The sequence below is a fragment of the Anarrhichthys ocellatus genome, unplaced genomic scaffold, assembly GCF_004355925.1.
Source record: "Anarrhichthys ocellatus isolate YVR2014 unplaced genomic scaffold, GSC_Weel_1.0 scaffold16, whole genome shotgun sequence".
In the NCBI taxonomy this organism is placed as follows: Eukaryota; Metazoa; Chordata; class Actinopteri; order Perciformes; family Anarhichadidae; genus Anarrhichthys; species Anarrhichthys ocellatus.
In genome coordinates, this window is record NW_022280046.1 from 1,806,577 (window position 1) to 1,825,934 (window position 19,358).

General features: G+C 42.5%; 1 protein-coding gene across 4 annotated transcripts in view; it reads left to right on the top strand.

The window, feature by feature from the left end:
- The first annotated feature begins 1,724 nt into the window (after positions 1-1,724).
- Positions 1,725-19,358, top strand: part of sardh (sarcosine dehydrogenase) — a 35,130-nt gene continuing 17,496 nt past the window's right edge. The window contains exons 1-12 of one of the 4 annotated variants that reach the window (XM_031856070.1): positions 1,725-2,277; positions 2,995-3,184; positions 3,431-3,567; positions 3,826-4,004; positions 4,887-5,066; positions 6,178-6,301; positions 6,540-6,640; positions 8,368-8,472; positions 12,620-12,749; positions 14,471-14,557; positions 18,235-18,325; positions 18,581-18,722. In XM_031856070.1, the coding sequence (XP_031711930.1) occupies positions 3,000-3,184; positions 3,431-3,567; positions 3,826-4,004; positions 4,887-5,066; positions 6,178-6,301; positions 6,540-6,640; positions 8,368-8,472; positions 12,620-12,749; positions 14,471-14,557; positions 18,235-18,325; positions 18,581-18,722 (1,461 nt within the window). In that variant the 5' untranslated portion in view covers positions 1,725-2,277; positions 2,995-2,999. Of the gene's footprint in view, positions 3,185-3,430; positions 3,568-3,825; positions 4,005-4,886; positions 5,067-6,177; positions 6,302-6,539; positions 6,641-8,367; positions 8,473-12,619; positions 12,750-14,470; positions 14,558-18,234; positions 18,326-18,580; positions 18,723-19,358 lie in introns of all 4 variants that reach the window. The other 3 variants (XM_031856072.1, XM_031856069.1, XM_031856068.1) reach the window with 3 other exon arrangements.

Here is a 19,358-nt window from a genome sequence, read left to right on the forward strand (position 1 = left end):
AGCTGCTTTGCTGTGCTAAATATTATGTTAAAAAATGAAAAAGTCTATAAATGGCATAGAGACCATTTCCACAAGGTAAACAATCCAAAAGTGTCCCAGTTTATTTATTGTATTGGACCCAAACTGTTGCCAAGCCATGCAATACTGTTAAAACTGTAATCTATTAAAACACAGCCTTTGATAACCTTTTTGTAGCATCACTGGTGTCCTTAAGGCAATGAATGTTTGGACATTTGCACAGGGTAGCAATGCAAGTACCTGATGATGTAATTCTGATGCCCCTCATGGATTTAAATGATGATCAGTTATACTAGACGTTTTGTATTCGTTAGCCGTGAAAAGCATTTATGATGAAAAGGTTTTTAGGTATCTATTTGCTGTTATTATTAGTGTATCTTTTCCTTTATATTTCTTAATTTATTTGTCGGGTGTTTCTTGATGATGGATGAGTCGCAAGACATGATGCAAAGTAAGCAAATTGCAATCGCTTTTATGACAAAAGCCTCTGTGTGTTTGTGTCTTTGAGCAACACATTTGTATTCAGATGTTATAAAACAGGATGTTAGGACAATTGAATAGCAAACTTTTCTGACATAAATTGTATTTCTCATTGTCATTGTGGTTGTTTTGTATTAGTTAATAAACCAAGCTTTCTGTGGACAGAGGCATATTTAAATATATTGTCATTTGAAAAAAAGTACCTCCAGATGTTGCATTGACAGAAATCCACCACCAGATGGTTCAGTTTTTCATTTTGTTGACTCAAAAAATGTACCCAAAGAGAAGGGGTGACCACTTGCATAGTTATTGTTTTATTCATACACTTTCATAATAGTGACAATCTTTATAACTCTTATTTCACATATATCTAACAGAGAACTCTCAATTTCTGCCAATTATTTTCAAAGTATCGTAGTAGTTCAGGAGCAGTGCTGTCTGTTCTGTCACAATGAGGTGCAACAAGTCAAACCAGATAATGTGTATTCAGTTGTATTGTTTCGTGAAGTCACTGGTGTTCAACAGTCAAATGCATTGGCAAGAATATATGACCAGTCTTCTTAGGAACTAGTAAAATTTGATATATACAAGTAATTTGAGGAGTTTGTGTATTTACATGTATATCACCCCTAGGCCTACAGCTGTGCTAAATATAGTTGACTTAATGTAATGAAATGTAGGATCATCTGGTTTACGTGGCCTTATTTCCCTCTGGAACACCATGTCACATGTCAGCATGAATGACAGCTAAAGAAAGGTCACAACATACATGAGATAGGCTTGCTGTTTGCATAAGCATAGCACACACACTTGCAGATGTATGCACATGTAAAGGTGTGTGTGTGTGTGTGTGTGTGTGTGTGTGTGTGTGTGTGTGCATGCCATGCTGCACTTAATTACTAGTTAGGCAACTTGGTTATTCAACTACATGAAAGGGTTTTAAAGAAGACAATAAAGGTCAAAGGTTGGTGTACTGTAGACCCCCCCACACACACACACACACACACACACACACACACACACACACACAGATAAAACAGAAGGATTGGCTGCAGCTCTTAGTTTTTGCTCTCCTGATCCAGGCTGTATGAACAGGAGAGAACCTCCTCTCACAGGAGGGAACCTAAACTCAGCGCCTTATTGGCTGCTGGCTTGGAGCTGGGCAATCACGTGGTCAACTTGGCAAGCAGAGCATTGCATTTGGCTCAGGGCACAAGGTTCCATAACGTTGTGCTGCTGAGGTAAGGAGGGTGTTTTTTTTTTGTTTTTTTTAAATCTCATCTCACCCTTTAGTCCCCTGCTGCAAGATTACTACAACCATCTATTCAATGTCTCACACATCACTCCAATCCCGTCTTTCTGCAAACTGTTTGTTTTAGTTTTTTTTTTTTTTTTTTTCACCTTTTCAGTGTATTTTTCTGGGACAGTCGGTAAAAGGCGGAACCGAACTGGAACCGAACTGCTCGGTTCCGAACTGCTGTTGTGCAACAAAGTTTCTGCACGGCGGAAGCTGCAGGTTTGGTGACGTTGTTCTGCGATCGAGGCTTAATGTTGCAGAGTTTATGCCCCGTTACAGCTCGCATCCTCGCAGGCTGTTTTGGGACGTGGGGTTGACAGGCTAACGCGTGCTGTATGTTCAATGGGCATGTTACGTTAATGTGCTAATGTGTTACCGTTTCTCAAATTAAGCGACAGCGGGTGTTGTGAAGAGGCGATTAGAAATGTAGAGTGCGCAACTAAAAAAACGGAGGATCAAGGCAACACCAACAACAAACTTCTGTACGTTTTTTTTTCAACGTGTAAGCTGATCGTCCACAGAAACTATTCAGCCACCATGCAAATGTCACCCTAAACCGGGTTCTCAGGTTTTTGATCCGGGAATGGGTAGACGGGTTTAGTCAGTACAAAGACAAGTCGAGGCAATTTAGTTTATAGCACGGTAAAAAGGCAGTTCAAAGCGCTTAAATAAGGAATAATAAATAACCATTAGTGCTGGGGCTGTTATGCTCCAAGTCCAGTCTTCAAGGTATGTCAGATCTATAATGCTATGGTGGAAGGCATTGCACACAGATTTATTTACCAAGACCGTCATTCATTGACCTTGTTAAAGTTGCAGCTTAATCTTCTTTTAGTAATAATATGACACAGTGAACGTTGATCTCTATGGAAAAAAAAAAAAATAATTTGTTTCAGCGTTTGGTGACTGGAACTGGAGTTTATCTACATTATCTCAAAGCACCAGTTTGCTTGAACCTTTCCACCATATTGTATATGAAACGACGCAAAATTCAATTTGATGAAATGGTACACAAACTATTTTCTGCATATTTACTCATACAGAATGTACTGTTATGTCGCCTTGAAGTTCAGACATGTTTTTTAGTAAATAACTTATATTGTATTGTACATAACTTTACTATGACCTTAAATATTCTGCATAAATACAATCCAGATGTTTCTGCAGCATCACTCTGCCTCTCTGTGTCCTGATCACAGTGGCCATGGCCTTCCTAGGGCGCGCAGCTCGGTGTGTGGTGTCGACAGTGCGGCCTCCTCTCTCTCCCTTGTGCCGGACGACCGCTCGGTCCTACAGCTCGGAGCCCACTAAGGAAAAAAGTGTTCCCTACGAGAAGACGCTAAAGAAAAAGGATGGAGCCTCCTCTGGACCCACTAAACCTTTACCCAGGTTGGCTTAGTGGGTGGATGTGTGTTAACTGTATTGTGTGCACTACAAGTGACCGTTGACTTCCAGTAGTTTTTTGCATTTTAAGACCAGCTTCTGTTTGAATTCTTACATGATGAGATGCTTTTGCATGAAGAATGAACGCACAACTGGGTAAATTGAGGGTTTGGGCAATGGATCAGTACAGCATCGCCCTTTATCCCACTTTGAAAGCCGTGTTCTCAGCTCACCTGTAGTTACCTGCCTCAGATCAGCGGATGTGGTGGTGATCGGAGGAGGCAGTCTGGGCTGTCAGACCATCTACCACCTGGCTAAAATGGGGATGACCAACGTAGTTCTGCTGGAGAGAGACCGACTGACTGCTGGCACCACCTGGCACACCGCAGGTAACGAACCGTATAGAATATGGAGAATAAGGAAGACTTCTATGTGCAGTAGTGCACTTTCTGTTGAAACCATCCACCCCTCACTCGTTTTCTCTGCACTACCTACTGTATCTTTTTTCCATGTCTCCTGTACTTCAAGTCTTGATAAGGTCTCTGCAGATAAAGTGCTCACAGTTGTATTTTGACCTGTACACTGAACATGCATTTTTGTTAATCTGCCTGTGTGTGTGTGTGTGTGTGTGTGTGTGTGTTCACTAGGCCTGCTGTGGCAGCTCCGTCCCAGTGATGTTGAAGTAGAGCTCTTGGCCCACACCAGGAATGTGATCAGCAAAGACCTGGAGGAGGAGACGGGTCTCCACACAGGCTGGATCGAGAACGGAGGACTCTTCATTGCCTCCAACAAGCAGAGGCTGGACGAGTACAAGCGCCTCATGTCGGTAAGAATCACGGTTGTTTCATGTGATAAAATACCATTGAACTTTTCCTACATGAAGTGGCACATTGGGAACAAAAAAAAAAAGTATGCTACAAGCAAAAAGCTGTAAATCTCAGTAATGCTCCACAAAAGAAATACACGGTTCCAAAATCGTTTTTTAGGTAGGAGATACATATGATCACTGGCCAACAGCATGTAAACAAAAGTTTAATGATAAACTGCTACAGTGCATGTAAAGACTTATATTCAACTGCGATTTCTCCAAGTTAACACGTTTCTAAGAAAAATACTGATTGTTTCTGTCAGCTAAAGGGCTGCCAACAAGTATTGGCTCATAAATATTTGTATTATTGAGGTAATGACCCCTGATGGCATAATTACCGAAGAACAATACCTGAGAGAAACTTGATTTGTGCGCACACCACAGGCTCCTAATAAAGTAGCAGTTTTTAAGAATTGCATTTCAATGGGTTGAAACATATTTCCAGATACTCCTCTGGGGTTTAAAAGCAGAGTTCATATTTTAATTGCTCAACATACGCACATGATCAGGGAAAAGGCTTTTGTTTACCTTGATTACGTGTGTTTGAAGTTCAAAGTTCACATGAGACTTCACCTACTCAACGCATGGCATGAAACTGATCCAGCCAGGAAAAAGAAGCTAAAATATTATGGTCAACTATCCTCAGTTAAAACCTAGTTAATGTTATGCTACTAGTGGCTGTTACTCAACTCCTCCTTCATACAGTATGCTTCAGGAAGCTAAGTTTGCTCATTTGATGTAGAATAAAGGTGAAACAACTGATCATCTTTAAATGGGAAAATGAATCCCTGTTACTGAAGAACGTAACTAATAAAAAATGCCATCTCCCCTCATTTCTAGCTGGGTAAAGTTTATGGTATCGAGTCCCATGTCCTGTCACCGGCGGAGACCAAGGACCTGTATCCGCTGATGAACGTTGATGATCTGTACGGAACCCTGTATGTACCAAAAGACGGCACCATGGACCCGGCAGGCACCTGCACCACCCTGACCAGAGCTGCCACCACCAGGGGAGCCACGGTAACGAGCGCTTGTCTGCTGACTAGTGGTTCTCCTACTGGAACAGCAGTATACAAAATGTTTTAGAATTAGTTCATCCTGGGGTTTTCAAGTGTTGGCCTTGGGCTCCTCTCACTGCGGCAACAATGGTGTCGATCCACCCTAGTTTCCAGAATGCAAGCCTATTCCTTTGGCCGACCTCTTATCTTTAGAGGATGAAGTTTGGCCGATACTTGGAGATAAACTCAAACCTCCACATGAAAGCGCTATTAATCATGCTCAATCAACTCATCAGGGGTGTGAGAGTGGCATATTTCTCTGGCCTGATCAACAATAACAAGTATAATTTTTGATTAATAATATTGACAAAATTATGAATCCTGCTCATTCTTGATTTCCTGCCTACCTCATCTTTTCTGAATTTCTTTGTGGACAAGATCAATGGTCTCAAGTCAAATGTCAACCTTGGAGCTTATCACTCCGATCGAGTTACCTGCCCAGTTCAACTCTGTCTCCATTCAAGCTCTCTGAGATATAGTTTCTCATAAACGTCCATCGTCCTGCCCTGCTGGTATGATTCCACTATTGTACTGTGTAACAATAGCACCCATATCTGAACAAGGTAATCCAGTGTAGATAGCCTTGTGTACAGCTAAACATTACTTGCTGTTTCTAACTAAATGACGTCTTGAATGGCAGTGAAGTTTTGATGGTCAGTGCCTTCATAGTGCATTTCAAACAAAAGTAGACTGGAACTGTTATACATACGCTGTATACAAATTTAGAGACGAGCCTTTTTTGAACTTCAGGCTTTAGTCTGACTTTTTGGCCTCATAGAGACGTAGTGCGATTAACAATTTTACCTTTGTCTTATGTTGTAGTAGTAGTCTTTGAGGAATTGAATATGAAGAGGATTATTAAGGCAAAATTGTGTCAAAGGAGAGCGATTGAGTCAGTAGACTGAACCTCCACTGCCGTCACAGCGGCGTTGGAGAACATTAGGCCACTCTTCTTTTTCACAACCTCAGCGAGCAGATAAAAGGGCTCGAATGATATTAGATTGAATAACTGTGCCACTCGTCAGGGTGGAGCAGAGCATGTACATCATCTTTAATGTATGTCTTTTAATCAGGTGATCGAGAACTGCCCTGTGACCGGCATCCAAGTGCGGGCGGATGACTTCGGTGTGAAGAGGGTGAAGGCAGTGGAGACCGCTCATGGGACCATTGAGACGCCTTGTGTGGTGAACTGTGCAGGTGAGATTCAGACAAGATCAGCTAACTAACATACAACACCACAGATGAAATGCATTTTGGTCTTATTTGACATGTATAATAAACATTTTATGACACAATGCGAGGCTTTCTGGATGTAACTTAAGTTGATATTTGAACAATTTGGTGCAATTTTACAGGTGTTTTTCCCGAAATTGGATTTATCTACATTTAAAGGTGGCGTTCTTCTGACATTTTTGTCTCCGTGTGTTACATGCAGGTGTGTGGGCCACCAAGCTGGGGGCAATGGCTGGAGTCAAGGTGCCTCTTGTTGCAATGCATCACGCCTATGTGGTGACAGAGAGAATTGAAGGCATACAGGTAGGACCTCCATGTGTCATACCTGAACAGCCTCACTGTGGTTCATGATCTGTTGCATGAAAAATATAATCAATCAATCACAGACGTGGCTCCTGATTATAACGGCTCTATTCTGTCATTTGTTTGGTTTATGGGGCCCATACAGGGTATTTTAATAGAGCCACAACATGTCCTCTGGTGTACAAATCTGTATCTAAGATGTATTTTTAATCATGTTGGGCCAAACACAGTATTTGTGCTACTTGTGTTTGTGTAAATCCCTTCATCTGTCTGTATTAACTCTTTTTGACCTGCAGGGGGCACTGTGACATTACAGAGTTCCACCTTTAATGGTCCAGAATGCCATTAGTGACATGTGTGTGCTTATTTGTGTAAGAGAGAAAGGGGGATTGATTTGTTTGTATCCTTTTTAATGCTGATCATATGTGTATTTGGGGGGGGGGGGGGGGCCTCTGTATGCAGATCTAACACATGTCTGACATGGCTTGTGTAAACTTCCCTTTGCTTGTGAATCTTGTGTGTTAGCTTTAGTCAGTGTACACATGCATAACTGTGCTCGTCCTCTCGAGGCCGGTGGTTTTTAGGGGGGCTGTCGGAGCTTCTCTGTGTTATGTAGTTTAAGAGCAGCTTAACCAGCATTACTGCTACATCATGTACACAGTCGTCAGCCCACACGCACAAAATGACACAGTCGGAGGCCACCGGGAAATCTGTTCCCACCAGGGTGTGCGACTTGTCAGGTCAAACATCTCACGCTGACCACATGTCTGTGTGTGTGTGAATACATTGCGATGCTGTGGTGGGTTTGAATTTAAAAACGCTCGCTGGAGACGGCTGTACGGGTTTATATCTGCGAGTTCACGAAGGACAGAGTGCATCGAAGTCCAGTGGTGATCACATGCAGCGAGCAGCTTGACTGTACTCGGCACAGAAGAGAGAGGAAAGGCACAGTTTTGGCTGTTATTATATGTAGCGTGCTGTTTCCAAATGTCAGCTTGTTCACTGGTATTTTGGTTTTGTACCCACGGAGCCAATTGACTTTGGAATGAAAAGCACTCCCCACGGAATGAATACAAATGACACGACACACGTAAAGTGTAACTGTTCGGCAGACACTTCTCCCAGAATATTTACTCCGACTCAAGGGGATGAATGCTTCTCTCTGCTGTGTTTTGGAAAGAAGATTTCATGGTGTGTCAGTAGCTGCCTTACCGTACGTAAAGAAGCTCTATGGTTTGTTAAGGCACGTCATGGTATGCCACTGGAGCTTTAGATAAAGACTTGTATGGTTGTTATGTCCCGTATTATATACCCTTTTCTATCTATGTATGCCTCTGGTTACAATAACAAAAAGCACTAAATACTATGGAAGAATCTGGGTCTATAATCTTATTATCAAACCTAAAGGAAAAATGGCACAATTATTCTAATTGATCACAAGTTTAGTTCATTATCTGGTTTGAATGGCAAGCATTTTCTGGTGCAGCTTCAATTATGTACCATCATCAACTTGCTTATCTTTGTGTCTTGTCTTTATGAATGTTAATTTTACAGTTGGAACTGCCAATCAAACAAAGTGATCTCTTCGATGTAGATTGAGGCTCTTATAATTCATCCTTCTCTTGTTCATGAATATGAATCTGCCCATCATTTTGTCAGTGAAACACAATTTGTTTGGACTAATTCATGTTTTTGAATGTTTCCACTTTAATCTTCACTCGCTGCAGAACATGCCAAACGTCAGGGACCATGATGCATCGGTGTACCTGCGCCTCCAAGGTGACGCCCTGTCTGTGGGGGGTTATGAACACAACCCCATCTTCTGGGATGAGGTAAGCTTGAATATTATCTGAGTAACAGTTATTCCCTATTGATAGCTTACAGACCCTGAAACCTTACGTATTGACTGTCTACGTGCGTATCAGTTTTGTTTGGCATAAAATGAAATACTTCAATTGAGAACTATGTAAAGTTTAATCCTGTTTCCATAGTCTGTTAGTTTGACCCAGTCTCTTATTTAGTCTGTTTTTGTTCTTGCTGCTGTATTAGCATGGAGGTCAAACTGTATTCATAGCAGGACTAATACAACTGTGTGTGCGTGTGTGTGTTCACTAATCTCCCAGTGATGGAAGGAGCTATTCAGTAAGTAAAAGTGGCAATATCATAATATACACTGCTTAAAAAAATTCAGGGAACACTTAATCATCACAGTATAACACCAAGTGAATTAAACTTCTGGGATATTGATCTGTCCAGTTCGAAGGCGTAAACGATTGTGAATCAATTTCACCTGCTTTGGTGCAAATGAAAGCGGCAACAGGTGGAAGCAACAGCAAGTTGGCGCAGAAAAATAGTTTTTTTTTCCCCCTAGTTTTGCAATTTGCTTGTGCCCTTGTCACTACTGGTAGCATGAGGGTGATACCTGCAGTCCATTTAGGGTGCATGAGTAGTCCTGCTGCTCCAGAATGGCACATCCACACAAGCCATTGCAAGAAGGTTTGCTGTTTGCCCAGCAGCAGGACAGGTATCTGCTCTAAGAGGAAGAGCACTGCTCTACAAAATGACCTCCAGTGGGCTACTCGTGTGCACGTTTCTGACCAAACCGTCAGGGACAGACTCCTTGAAGGCGGCATGAGTGCCCCCATATACTCTAATTGGACCTGTGCTCACAGCCCAGCACTGTGCAGCTCGATTGGCATTTGCCAGAGAACACCGTTCTCTTCACAGATGAGAGCAGGTTTACAACTAGCACATGTGACAGATGTGAAGGAGTCTGGAGATGCCGCGGTGAACGTTGTGCTGCCTGCAATCCAGCGTGACCGGTTTGGCGGTCCGTGATGGTCTAGGAAGGCATATCCTTGGAGGGTCGTTCAAACCTCCACGTGCTACCCAACGGTACTCTGACCGCTGTTAGGTACCAGGATGAAATCCTCAGACCCATTGTTAGACCTTATGACGGTACAATGGGCCCAGGGTTCCTCCTGGTGCAGGACAATGCCCGGCCTCATGTGGCCAGAGTGTGTAGGCAGTTCCTGGATCAGTAAGGCATTGATGCTATTGACTAGCCTTCACATTGAGAACCTCTGGGACATTATCACCTTTTATAGGTTAATGATTTTGGTTTCCATTGTCCGTTCTTACATCATTTTGTTCTTGAGGAATTACACAATGAAGATATCAATAAAGATTTTCAACTTGAATATTGTGTTCATCAAGATACGATGTGTGATTTAAGTGTTTTCTTAATTTTTTTTGAGCATTGTAATTTTATATATTCATGACATATTAGGATGCTTTCTTGCCAAGAGTTGGAGGAGAGGAGTGATGCTACTCTTATGTCTGTAGTCAGGAAGCAGCTAGCCTAGCTTAGCATAACAACTGCAAGTAGGGGTAGCTAGCCTGGTTCTTGCTACAGTTCATAAGTGCTTCTATCAGCACTTCTAAAGCTCACTACACCTAATCCCAAAAAGTGTAAAAGTGACATGGTTGACACGCTTCTGGTTCTAGCTTCATATTCGGAGTACAAACATAAGAGTTTCAAGAAAGCAAATAAGCCTATTCCTTGAAAATGTGAACAATTTCTTGAAAGTATGTAGCCGGACTCCGGATGCATTATTAGTTTAGAGGCGGCGTAAACAGCTAGCCTGGCTCTCTCCAGAGGTATGAATGCCTACCTAATAGTTAAAAGCTGACTTATTAACACAATATATCATTTGTTTAATTCGTACATGAAGAAAGTCAAAAGTAGTTGCAACATTGCAAGTCATGCAACAAGTAGTGTACAGTAAACACTGTACCTGTGGTTGCATTGAGGCAAGGTTGGTATACTGAATAGAAATTAATTTATGAGTGTATTTCCACACTAATGGAAGGGCCTAATGGCTTCAGTGTTTTTTGGTAAGTACCCTGGGCAGGGCTCGGTATCGAATTTGCATTTAAAAAGCAATGTGTTGTTGTCCATTTCAGCGTAACAAACATATTGATGAGCAGAGCATATGCACCAAAGGCAATAAACCCATTGATTTTAACAAACCCCATAGCCGCTCATTCAGCACCACCAAGAATATATATACAGTATGTATGATATTTTTAGCTCCACTACTGGTGAAATTGCTTTTATTGGAATATAAAAACTTAAATAAGTATAATAAGTAATTGTACAAGCTGTTCTTTCAGGCACAGACAGACTCTTTAAAGAGGCGGCTGACTTTAGAGAATGATCTTTATATAAGCTTTTAAATCGACAGGTGGTCTTGGTCTTAATGGATGTGTACTGTCTCTCAAGGACAGGTTTTTAGAGCAGCGTGTTAACTCGGCAGGCCGGTTTGGTGGCAGGCATCTTTGCTCTTTTTCCTCTTCTGGTGTTCCACACCTGAAACATTTCACTGCTCATGTTTGTTTTATTTCTTTATTCTTTAAATCTGTGCAATGCAATCCTGGATTTGTACCATTAACAAGTAAATATTGCTCTATTCAACCTGTTCATGTTTAAGAATGAGCCTCGCAATGAAATACATTTACAAAAGATATTTCAGTTTTTAATAGAAGTTATCTAGCAGCACTGATAATATTAACTTCATGACTTTCCGTCTGGCTGCCTGCCTGTCTACAGACTCCTCAGTGGTCTTTACATTTTAGAGGATTGCTTTGTGCAGAAGCAGCTTCTTTTGTTCTCGTTCTGCAGCTGAGCGTTGCTTTGATGTCTTGAGGCGAATGGAGGAAGAAAGAGGAGATACAGAAAGGAGAATTAGCAGGGAGACGGAGAGAATGGAGGATGCCTACTGAGTGAAGACGAGCGGGATCGATGGCTTGGGAGGGATTGATAGAAGTGTGGTGTCTAGGACAAAGAGCACTGCTCCTCAGATACTCCGGTTGAGTGTCAGTGCTCGGTAATAATGCAGAAACTCTTTGTTCAGATGAAAGGAGCTGCTGTCAGCGTGCACATCCCTGTGACATTCAAGTCGTAATCCAAACTAATTGTAAGCTATAGGAACTCTTTTTCTCCCTCAGCAAGTCTGTCTAACTGCAGACTTCTAACTGAAAGAATCACTTGTATTTAAGATTTTAGACTGTGTTGATGCTGTTAACCAGCGTGATATGTCTGCACTGACTCAGAAACACAGCCACGTTCTGAAAGTAAGAGACTGAATTCCACCATTGAGGAACCAAGATGGAGAAGTTTAAGTGGAGGGGTGACCAGATCAATACCAGGATATAGGGAGAAATGCCAGACTGATATAATGTCAGAGAGCACAGGCTGTTGTGCTGGACTTTTCAATTTGAGCGCCCTTAGTCAGTCTGATTAGTGTAAGAGGGGAACATTTTAAGGCAAGGGCGTTCGGCACTGAAAGGCATGAGTTGTAGGAGCTAAAGGCTCCATTTTTGGCCGACAAGGAGGGAGTTGCAGAGGTCCAGATGGGAGCAAATTAAAGCTTGGACAGGGAACTGAGAGGGATTTGACACATGTTGATTCCACTGGTGAGAAAGAGTCAATTCAACAGATGTTACGGGATTGTGCTGTGGCTCCAGTGAGTGTGACTTACTCCCACAGTTGGCGGTCTACGGTCTACAGTGTGGTGACTTGGACAGTGTTGAGGAAGAACAAGGGAAAAGAGCACATCAGTCTCGATGATATTGACTCTGTAATCTAACCTTTTATTTATTTGTACTTATCTTTTCTAAGTTGCATTTCCTCACAACTGTTCTTCACTTTGTCACTATGGAAGATGTGCTCCCTGTAAGAACACCCTTTTGCAAAGTGTTTTTGCAGCAAGATGCATTATTTACTTGGAACATAACATCCATGTGAAATCAGTTTAAAAATCTGGATGGTTTTTGTGTAAAAATCTGTAAAATCTGAAATTAATGATCCTTAAAAACATCCAAACATGAGCAGCCGCTTTTGAAGAATTACACTCTTGTATTTTGCCAATACTAAAAAAGTCCCGGCAAACACCTTTGCTGTGTTTTATTTCCCAGGTGTCTGATGATTTCGCCTTCAGCCTGTTCGACCTGGACTGGGATATATTCACGCAACACATTGAGGGTGCCATCAACAGAGTTCCTAATCTGGAGCAGACTGGCATCAAGTCTACTGTCTGTGGACCAGGTACTCTCACACACACCAGTTCCACAGAGGCGTCCATTTTTCTGAAAATCCTGCAAGCCCTTCTTGCAAATTGCTTAGAACATTATGCAGTACATCAGGGAACAAGCAACTTTCATGACACTTCTTAAATTGGACACGTTCTAATCTAAAACTGAAATGTATCCGTATCTAATGCTATTACATTAGCTCATGAATACTGAACCTAGCAGACCATGTGTCATGTTTGTAGAGAGAGTTTGATTAGCTCAAGCCTCACTTCCCGTCCTGGCAATATCACGTTGCCGAAGTGGTTGAGTGAGCCGGTCTGTAGCTGTGCATGCTGAAGAGTTACAGCGTTGAATTGGATTTTTCATCATCATAGTGTGATGCAGCTGTTTGCAGAAAAAGAAAGGAAACAAGTGACAACTGAAACATACATTTACACAAATATACACACACATGAATGACCAGAGGAAGATGGAAAACAGAGAGGTGGAGAAGGGAAAGACAGAATATATCTGCAACGCATGAACAGAGAAGATTTGAATTCGAGATAGCGATTCACAGAGTGAAAGAAACGACATAAGTAGAGATGTAAAGAAGGAGAGATGAAAGGTAGAGAAGAAAGACTGTAGCTCAGAGGGAGAGGAGGCTCAGAAGAAATGGAGATAAAAAATGAGGATTTCATTTTTTTTGCAAAGCATCTCCTCGGCTGTGACTCTCACATTATGGCTGTCTTTTGTTTAATTTCAAGTGTTTATATGATACGTACACCACGCTGAGCATTGAGCTCACTGAGCCCTCAACCATGTCTTTGGTGAGAGAGCAGAAATCTCAACCATGAGCCGAGGACCATGAGGACCTATGTCCTTATAAAAGGTTGGTTTAGGATTAAGGTGGTTGGAGTTACAGTTAAGTAGATCAGGCTGAGTGAAAGGTGAAACATATTTTCTTTTGGCATACTCTGTAGGTATTTGAATGTGGCCGAACGTCTTCATGTGTATCATAATACACGTGTGTTTGTGAGAAATAATGTATTCATGTGTGCATTTGTAGCCCCAGTGAGCTGGGGCATTTTGATTTGACTCTCTTTCAGTTCACTTCAATTTGAAAACTATAATACTTATGCACTTATTATGCGTTCTCTATTACTTTGTCCAGGTTTTAACACTTGGTAAGTTGAAGGTACAAACATTAAAGGCGTTAAATGCAAAATTTAGAGCTTATCTATTGACTCAACATGGCGACGGCTGAGCCGGCGGCTCACATGTAACGGTGCTAACAATACAGAGCGGTGGCCATGAGCTAGCTATAGTGGAGCACGCTCACATGCACTAAGTGGCTGGTCCGGATCGAACAACGCACAGAGAAGCTCGGGTTACAACACACAGAGGGAGAGTGACTCTATTCTCTGCTCAGGACACCATTACTGCACTATAGCTTCACATTACTGTTATGGTAATGCTCTGAATATTGAATAGGAAACGTTTAAAACCGTTTCTGCTACACAGGATTTCATTAGTGTTACATGTGGTGTTGTATGATTCATTTGATAACTATATGAATGATCACATGGTGCAAAATAAAAAGTCATCTGTGTCCCCCAAACAGCTCCAGTGTTACTGGTCTTTTACACAAAGTAAAAGTATTGCATGGGAAAATAGTCTCACCTCTGTGGTAAGTCTGTGTTTGTTAAATTCGTTGCCACTTTTATCCACGTTTCTCTCACTGTCTGTTTTCAGAATCATTCACAGCTGACCACAAGCCGCTGATGGGGGAAGCCCCAGAGGTCAGAGGTTTCTTCCTGGGCTGTGGCTTCAACAGTGCTGGTAAGTGCTGCAGAGACGGAAAGATTGAAGAAAGAACGTGTGGTGGGGTGGGGGGGGTTTACAGCAAGAAAAGAAAAGGAAAGGGAGATGAATGAGGAGGCACAAGGATGACGGCGTGTAACGGCCATTAAGGTAAAGACATCTCCGGTCAGAACCTCAACATCTTAAACAAATGCTACGTATCACTCACAGTTGTATGCGTTCAAATACTTTGTGGTGTAGAGCTTTCCCTTGAGGGAGACATGAAATTATGGAGCTAGGAAGGTCTAAGCAATCCTCAGTGCATGGCAATATAAGCAGGAAGAAAACGAGCCAGGAGAAATGGCCGAAGAGTGTTTTACCCATACTTTGACCCAGCCTTTGCCAATCTCTGTGGACACACTCACAAACAAATGAATAATGGAGGACTTTATCCATAGAGAACACACACACACACACAGACAACCCAAGTCACTCCATTACTTCACTCATAGATGAGCTTACCTTTGACATTAGACAGGCAGGAATGTGAGCATCTCAGCAGTCTGAAAACATAGAGGGAGGGGGTGTAAAGGGTAAAGTAATTGCCATCAGCTTTAACAGACGGTTGAGAGAAAGCTTCTTTCTGCATAAGAGCAAAAGGCCACAGGGTCGAGATCTGAAGTTGTTAAGACAAGAGGTTGGAGCTCTAATGAGTGAGCATATACAGTAGTTTTACCACTCACACATAACACACACACACACACACACCTTCCTTCTCTGTTCAGTGTGTTTGTAGGCGAGTTAGCATCTCCTTATCTTTTGCCAAGTTAACGAGGTCTCGCACACTGCTGTCCCTGAGCTGTTGGTAGCTTTTATACCTCATACCTTATTGATTGGACCTGTATTGCTTATGGTTTTACGCTGTGCTGTACATATTATTTGCCAAATATATGCCGGTTCCAGTGTCTCAGATGTGAAGGTTTGCTGGCTCTCACTGTTATGTATCATTGTAAATTGAATATTTTTGAGTCCGGGACTGTTAGTCAGAGAAAAGAAGCGATTGAAGAGATCAGCGTGGGCTTTCGGAAAATGTTATGGCAATTGTTCACTATTTCTGATCAGTTGTAGTTTAAATGATATATCAAAAAAACAGTGGCCAGATAATAATGCTATGAAGACCCTTGCTGTATGGTTTTATTTTCCTTCTACTTTATATAAATTAAAATGGAACAATCCTATCTGAATGGAGGTGGATAAAGTATTGTGTCACCTCGTCCCTGCGTCATGCTGGTACCAAGCTCATTGAAATGGGCCCAGCGTCACGATATATCACACATGGTTACAGTGACTTGGTTATTAAGGATTTTCCACCAGCCATGCACAGCAAGGATATTCCGAACGCCTTCACTTGCCTGACACACACACACACACACACACACTTGAACTCAGCATGCACACACCCAAACAAAACATCCTAGGTTTTATCAAAGCAGGAGCTCAACAATGTCTTTTCCTCATGCTGTCCCCTTTTCCCTTCTCTTTTTACACGTCTTTCTTTCTCCCCCCCCCCCCGCCTCTTCGTCCCTCTGGCACGGGAAAAGTCCTCTGTCATTTTCGCTCCGTCACACAAAAACACATGCACACACATGAACTCACACAGCTTATTTGGCTCAGGGCAGAGCAAGAGAAGTGGGGGGGGGGATTCAGAAACCACCCTTCCGTTGTTTTGTTTTACTTGCTGGAGTTCATTCTGGTTTCCAAGCGATCAGTAACTCTGCTTACTTGTAGAAGTTGCATTTGTTACTGAGCAACCTTAAGTTACTTTTTTCTTAGTGGGTCAGAACCATCATGATGAACTTTGAGGGCATTTATTCATCCTGATTATGGTTTATTTAATTGCTTTTAACTTCTGCACCTCTTAAATCTATCACCATGTTGCTAATCATAACACTGAGCACCTTCATTGGTATTATGGTAGTATTTCTGTAACTGTCACTGCTTTGACAGAGATGCCTTAATGTCTTCTGCAAAACAACATGCTTACAAGGCATGACTAAGGTAGAGAAGGATGAATACAATGATGCACGTTTTCTCCCTCTTTAAAGCATTTGTTGATTCACTAGCGGCATCACTGTAAATGTCAGAAGAAAGGGAGAGGGGAACTTATCTAAAAATAATTTTAGAGTAATACAGGAGAGAGAGGACCCAGGAACGTTTGCACGCCATTAACGAACAGTAACAGAGCGAGATGCCGATAGTGGGGAAGTGGAGGGGAAGTACAATGGCAGAGAGGAGGGACGATAAGACGAGCGGAAGCACGAGCATAAGGGTTCACACGTAGATACTCGCTCACACATCAGTGTAGTTATCTCTGGTGACATTTATCAGTGCCACCTCGCCTTGTTGGTTGTCTCCACATAATCTTAGGAGAACTCCATTATCCCCCTTACCCGTCGTCCTCCCTCTGTCTCTCTACCCATCCGCCCATTCTGCCATTCTAACATCCATCCAGGCTTGGCCCAGAGTGCCAGTGTCTGCAGATGAGTGAAGCGATGACAGATAAAGGGAGGAGGCACGCTGTGAGAGATGGAGAAGGAGGGATGCAAGGACACACTGATCGTGCTGCTGCATATTGATGTCGTGTGTGTGTGTGTGTGTGTACGTGCACACAACATGCACACGATGCATGCAAATTACCAGCAACACAACACAAGAAGGGGGTTGCTAAAAGGGAGCAGCTCATTAACCCAGCAGTTTTGGGGACCGGATGGGTGAAATATTGAATTGCCAGTGTTGCATGTTGGTCGGGTTGAAAAACAAAGCTGCAGCCGCTAGGTTCAGCTGATGAGGTCACATTGCTCAGGGGCAGCCGTGAGCAAGGGTCAAATGATGGAACAAAGGTCAAAACAATCCTCTGTAGGTCATATATGACATATAGAGGCTCCAAATTAATGAGACACACTCGCAGTCCTCCAGACTGGCAATCGGAGAGAGAGGGCCAGGTTTTTGTTCATTTACTAACGTGAGCCTGTGCAGTAATCTGTGACAAACTGTTTTTGATTCTGCAACTAACAATCATTTTCATTAGCAGGTAGTTTGTCTGTAATGTTTCTCTCTTGTCTGAGATTTCATCGACTAAATGATTATTCAAATACGGGTTTATGGATAATGAAAATAATTGTGAGTTGCAGCCCTCGATCAAAAACTCAGATTCCAGAATAATAGATGGAAGCAGCAAATATAGCCTCTTTTTTTTGTGCTTAATTCAGTTGTAGAGTAGCTACACTCTCTGGTGCTTATTGAACCTGTCTTCAGTGATGAACCCGGGGTCATAGGGGGTTTCGGGTCTTTAATCATCAGACACCCTCGCCCTGGTGACCCAGCTGGGGGTGATCAGCCCCAGACTTGTGTCCAAGTGGGGCCCTGCTCCACGGCTTCCCCTTCTAGATCCACAGCCTCATCAAGGCCTTGTCAGCATCCTCCAGGATGTTTTTGGTGGCTCCAGCAAAAGCCCCGGCACCCAACTCCCCTCAATGCCTTTGGGTGGCACCACAGCTTCCTCTGTCTGCCACTTCCTTCTGGTCTTTACAATGATTCCTGTCGAGACAACTTTAACCTCCCTGGCTCGAGTTGTTGACTACTTGTTTCAGCATTCGTTAACATGTGAATCTGAGATGCTGTTCATACCAGTTTCTGTGTGTTTGTGTTTTTGTCAGGCATGATGCTGGGAGGTGGTTGTGGTAGAGAGCTGGCTCACTGGATCATACACGGCCGCCCTGAAAAGGACATGTATGGTTACGACATCAGGTACATCAATGCACAAGAAGACTGTCTACAAACCTACAGAGGTGAAACTTAAAAGCATTTGAGCAGTGACAGTGCTCGCAGGAGGTTTCATCGGTATGGCGCCGCTCTATTAAGCAGAACATGGCTTTGAGTTTCTGTTTGGCATTTCATTAAAAGGACAGCAGGAACCAGAATAATGATGTTTAAATGAAGTCTGAATGATTGTGTCTTTTAATGAGCGTTAATCTTTTTGAATTCCTCTCCCTCCTGTCTCAGGCGTTTCCATAACTCGCTGACAGACAACACGAGCTGGATCAGAGAGAGGAGCCATGAGTCGTATGCAAAGAACTACTCTGTGGTGTTCCCCTTTGATGAGCCGCTGGCCAGCCGAAACATGAGGAAGGACCCTTTTCATCAGGTAGATGAGCCGTTAAAACAGCGCGTTTCTTGAGTTCAAGGAAACAACCCCGATGTGCGTCCTTCATGTTCGAGTCAGCCGCAAACTGGTTTGATCAGTCACCATAAGTTTAATAGCAAAGAAATGTTTCTTTTTTCCTCTAACAACTATTACTTTAATGATAGAAAATAGGAATGAAAAGAGCGATGAACTATTCATTCATTTTGAAACATGTACTTAGATAACAGAAAATACACACAATTACTCCACAAAGGCTAGTCTAGTTATTTAGTCTGTCCCTGTTATATTGAATGAAGGTTGTTCCTGTGTTTATTTTCCTGAATATCCTGAATCCTAAATTTCTCGCATAAACACAGCATAAAGTGTTTGTGTCTATATTAAAGAAGTAGTCAAATGAAAGCAAAAATATCCTACCCTGTCGCCTCTCCCTGCGATGTTATGAAACCATATTCGCATGTATTTTTTCCTCGATCTGACAAACTTTAAGAATAACCTGGGCTCTGTTGAAGCACTCTCCGTTTGGTAAGCAGGGCTTCTACTTTTTGTGAAGAAGTGTAGGCAGTGTGGTGTGTCTCTCAGGATTTAGACAGACAGACACCTTTTGGCTTGAGCAAAGCTGGGGGGGGGGGGGGGGGG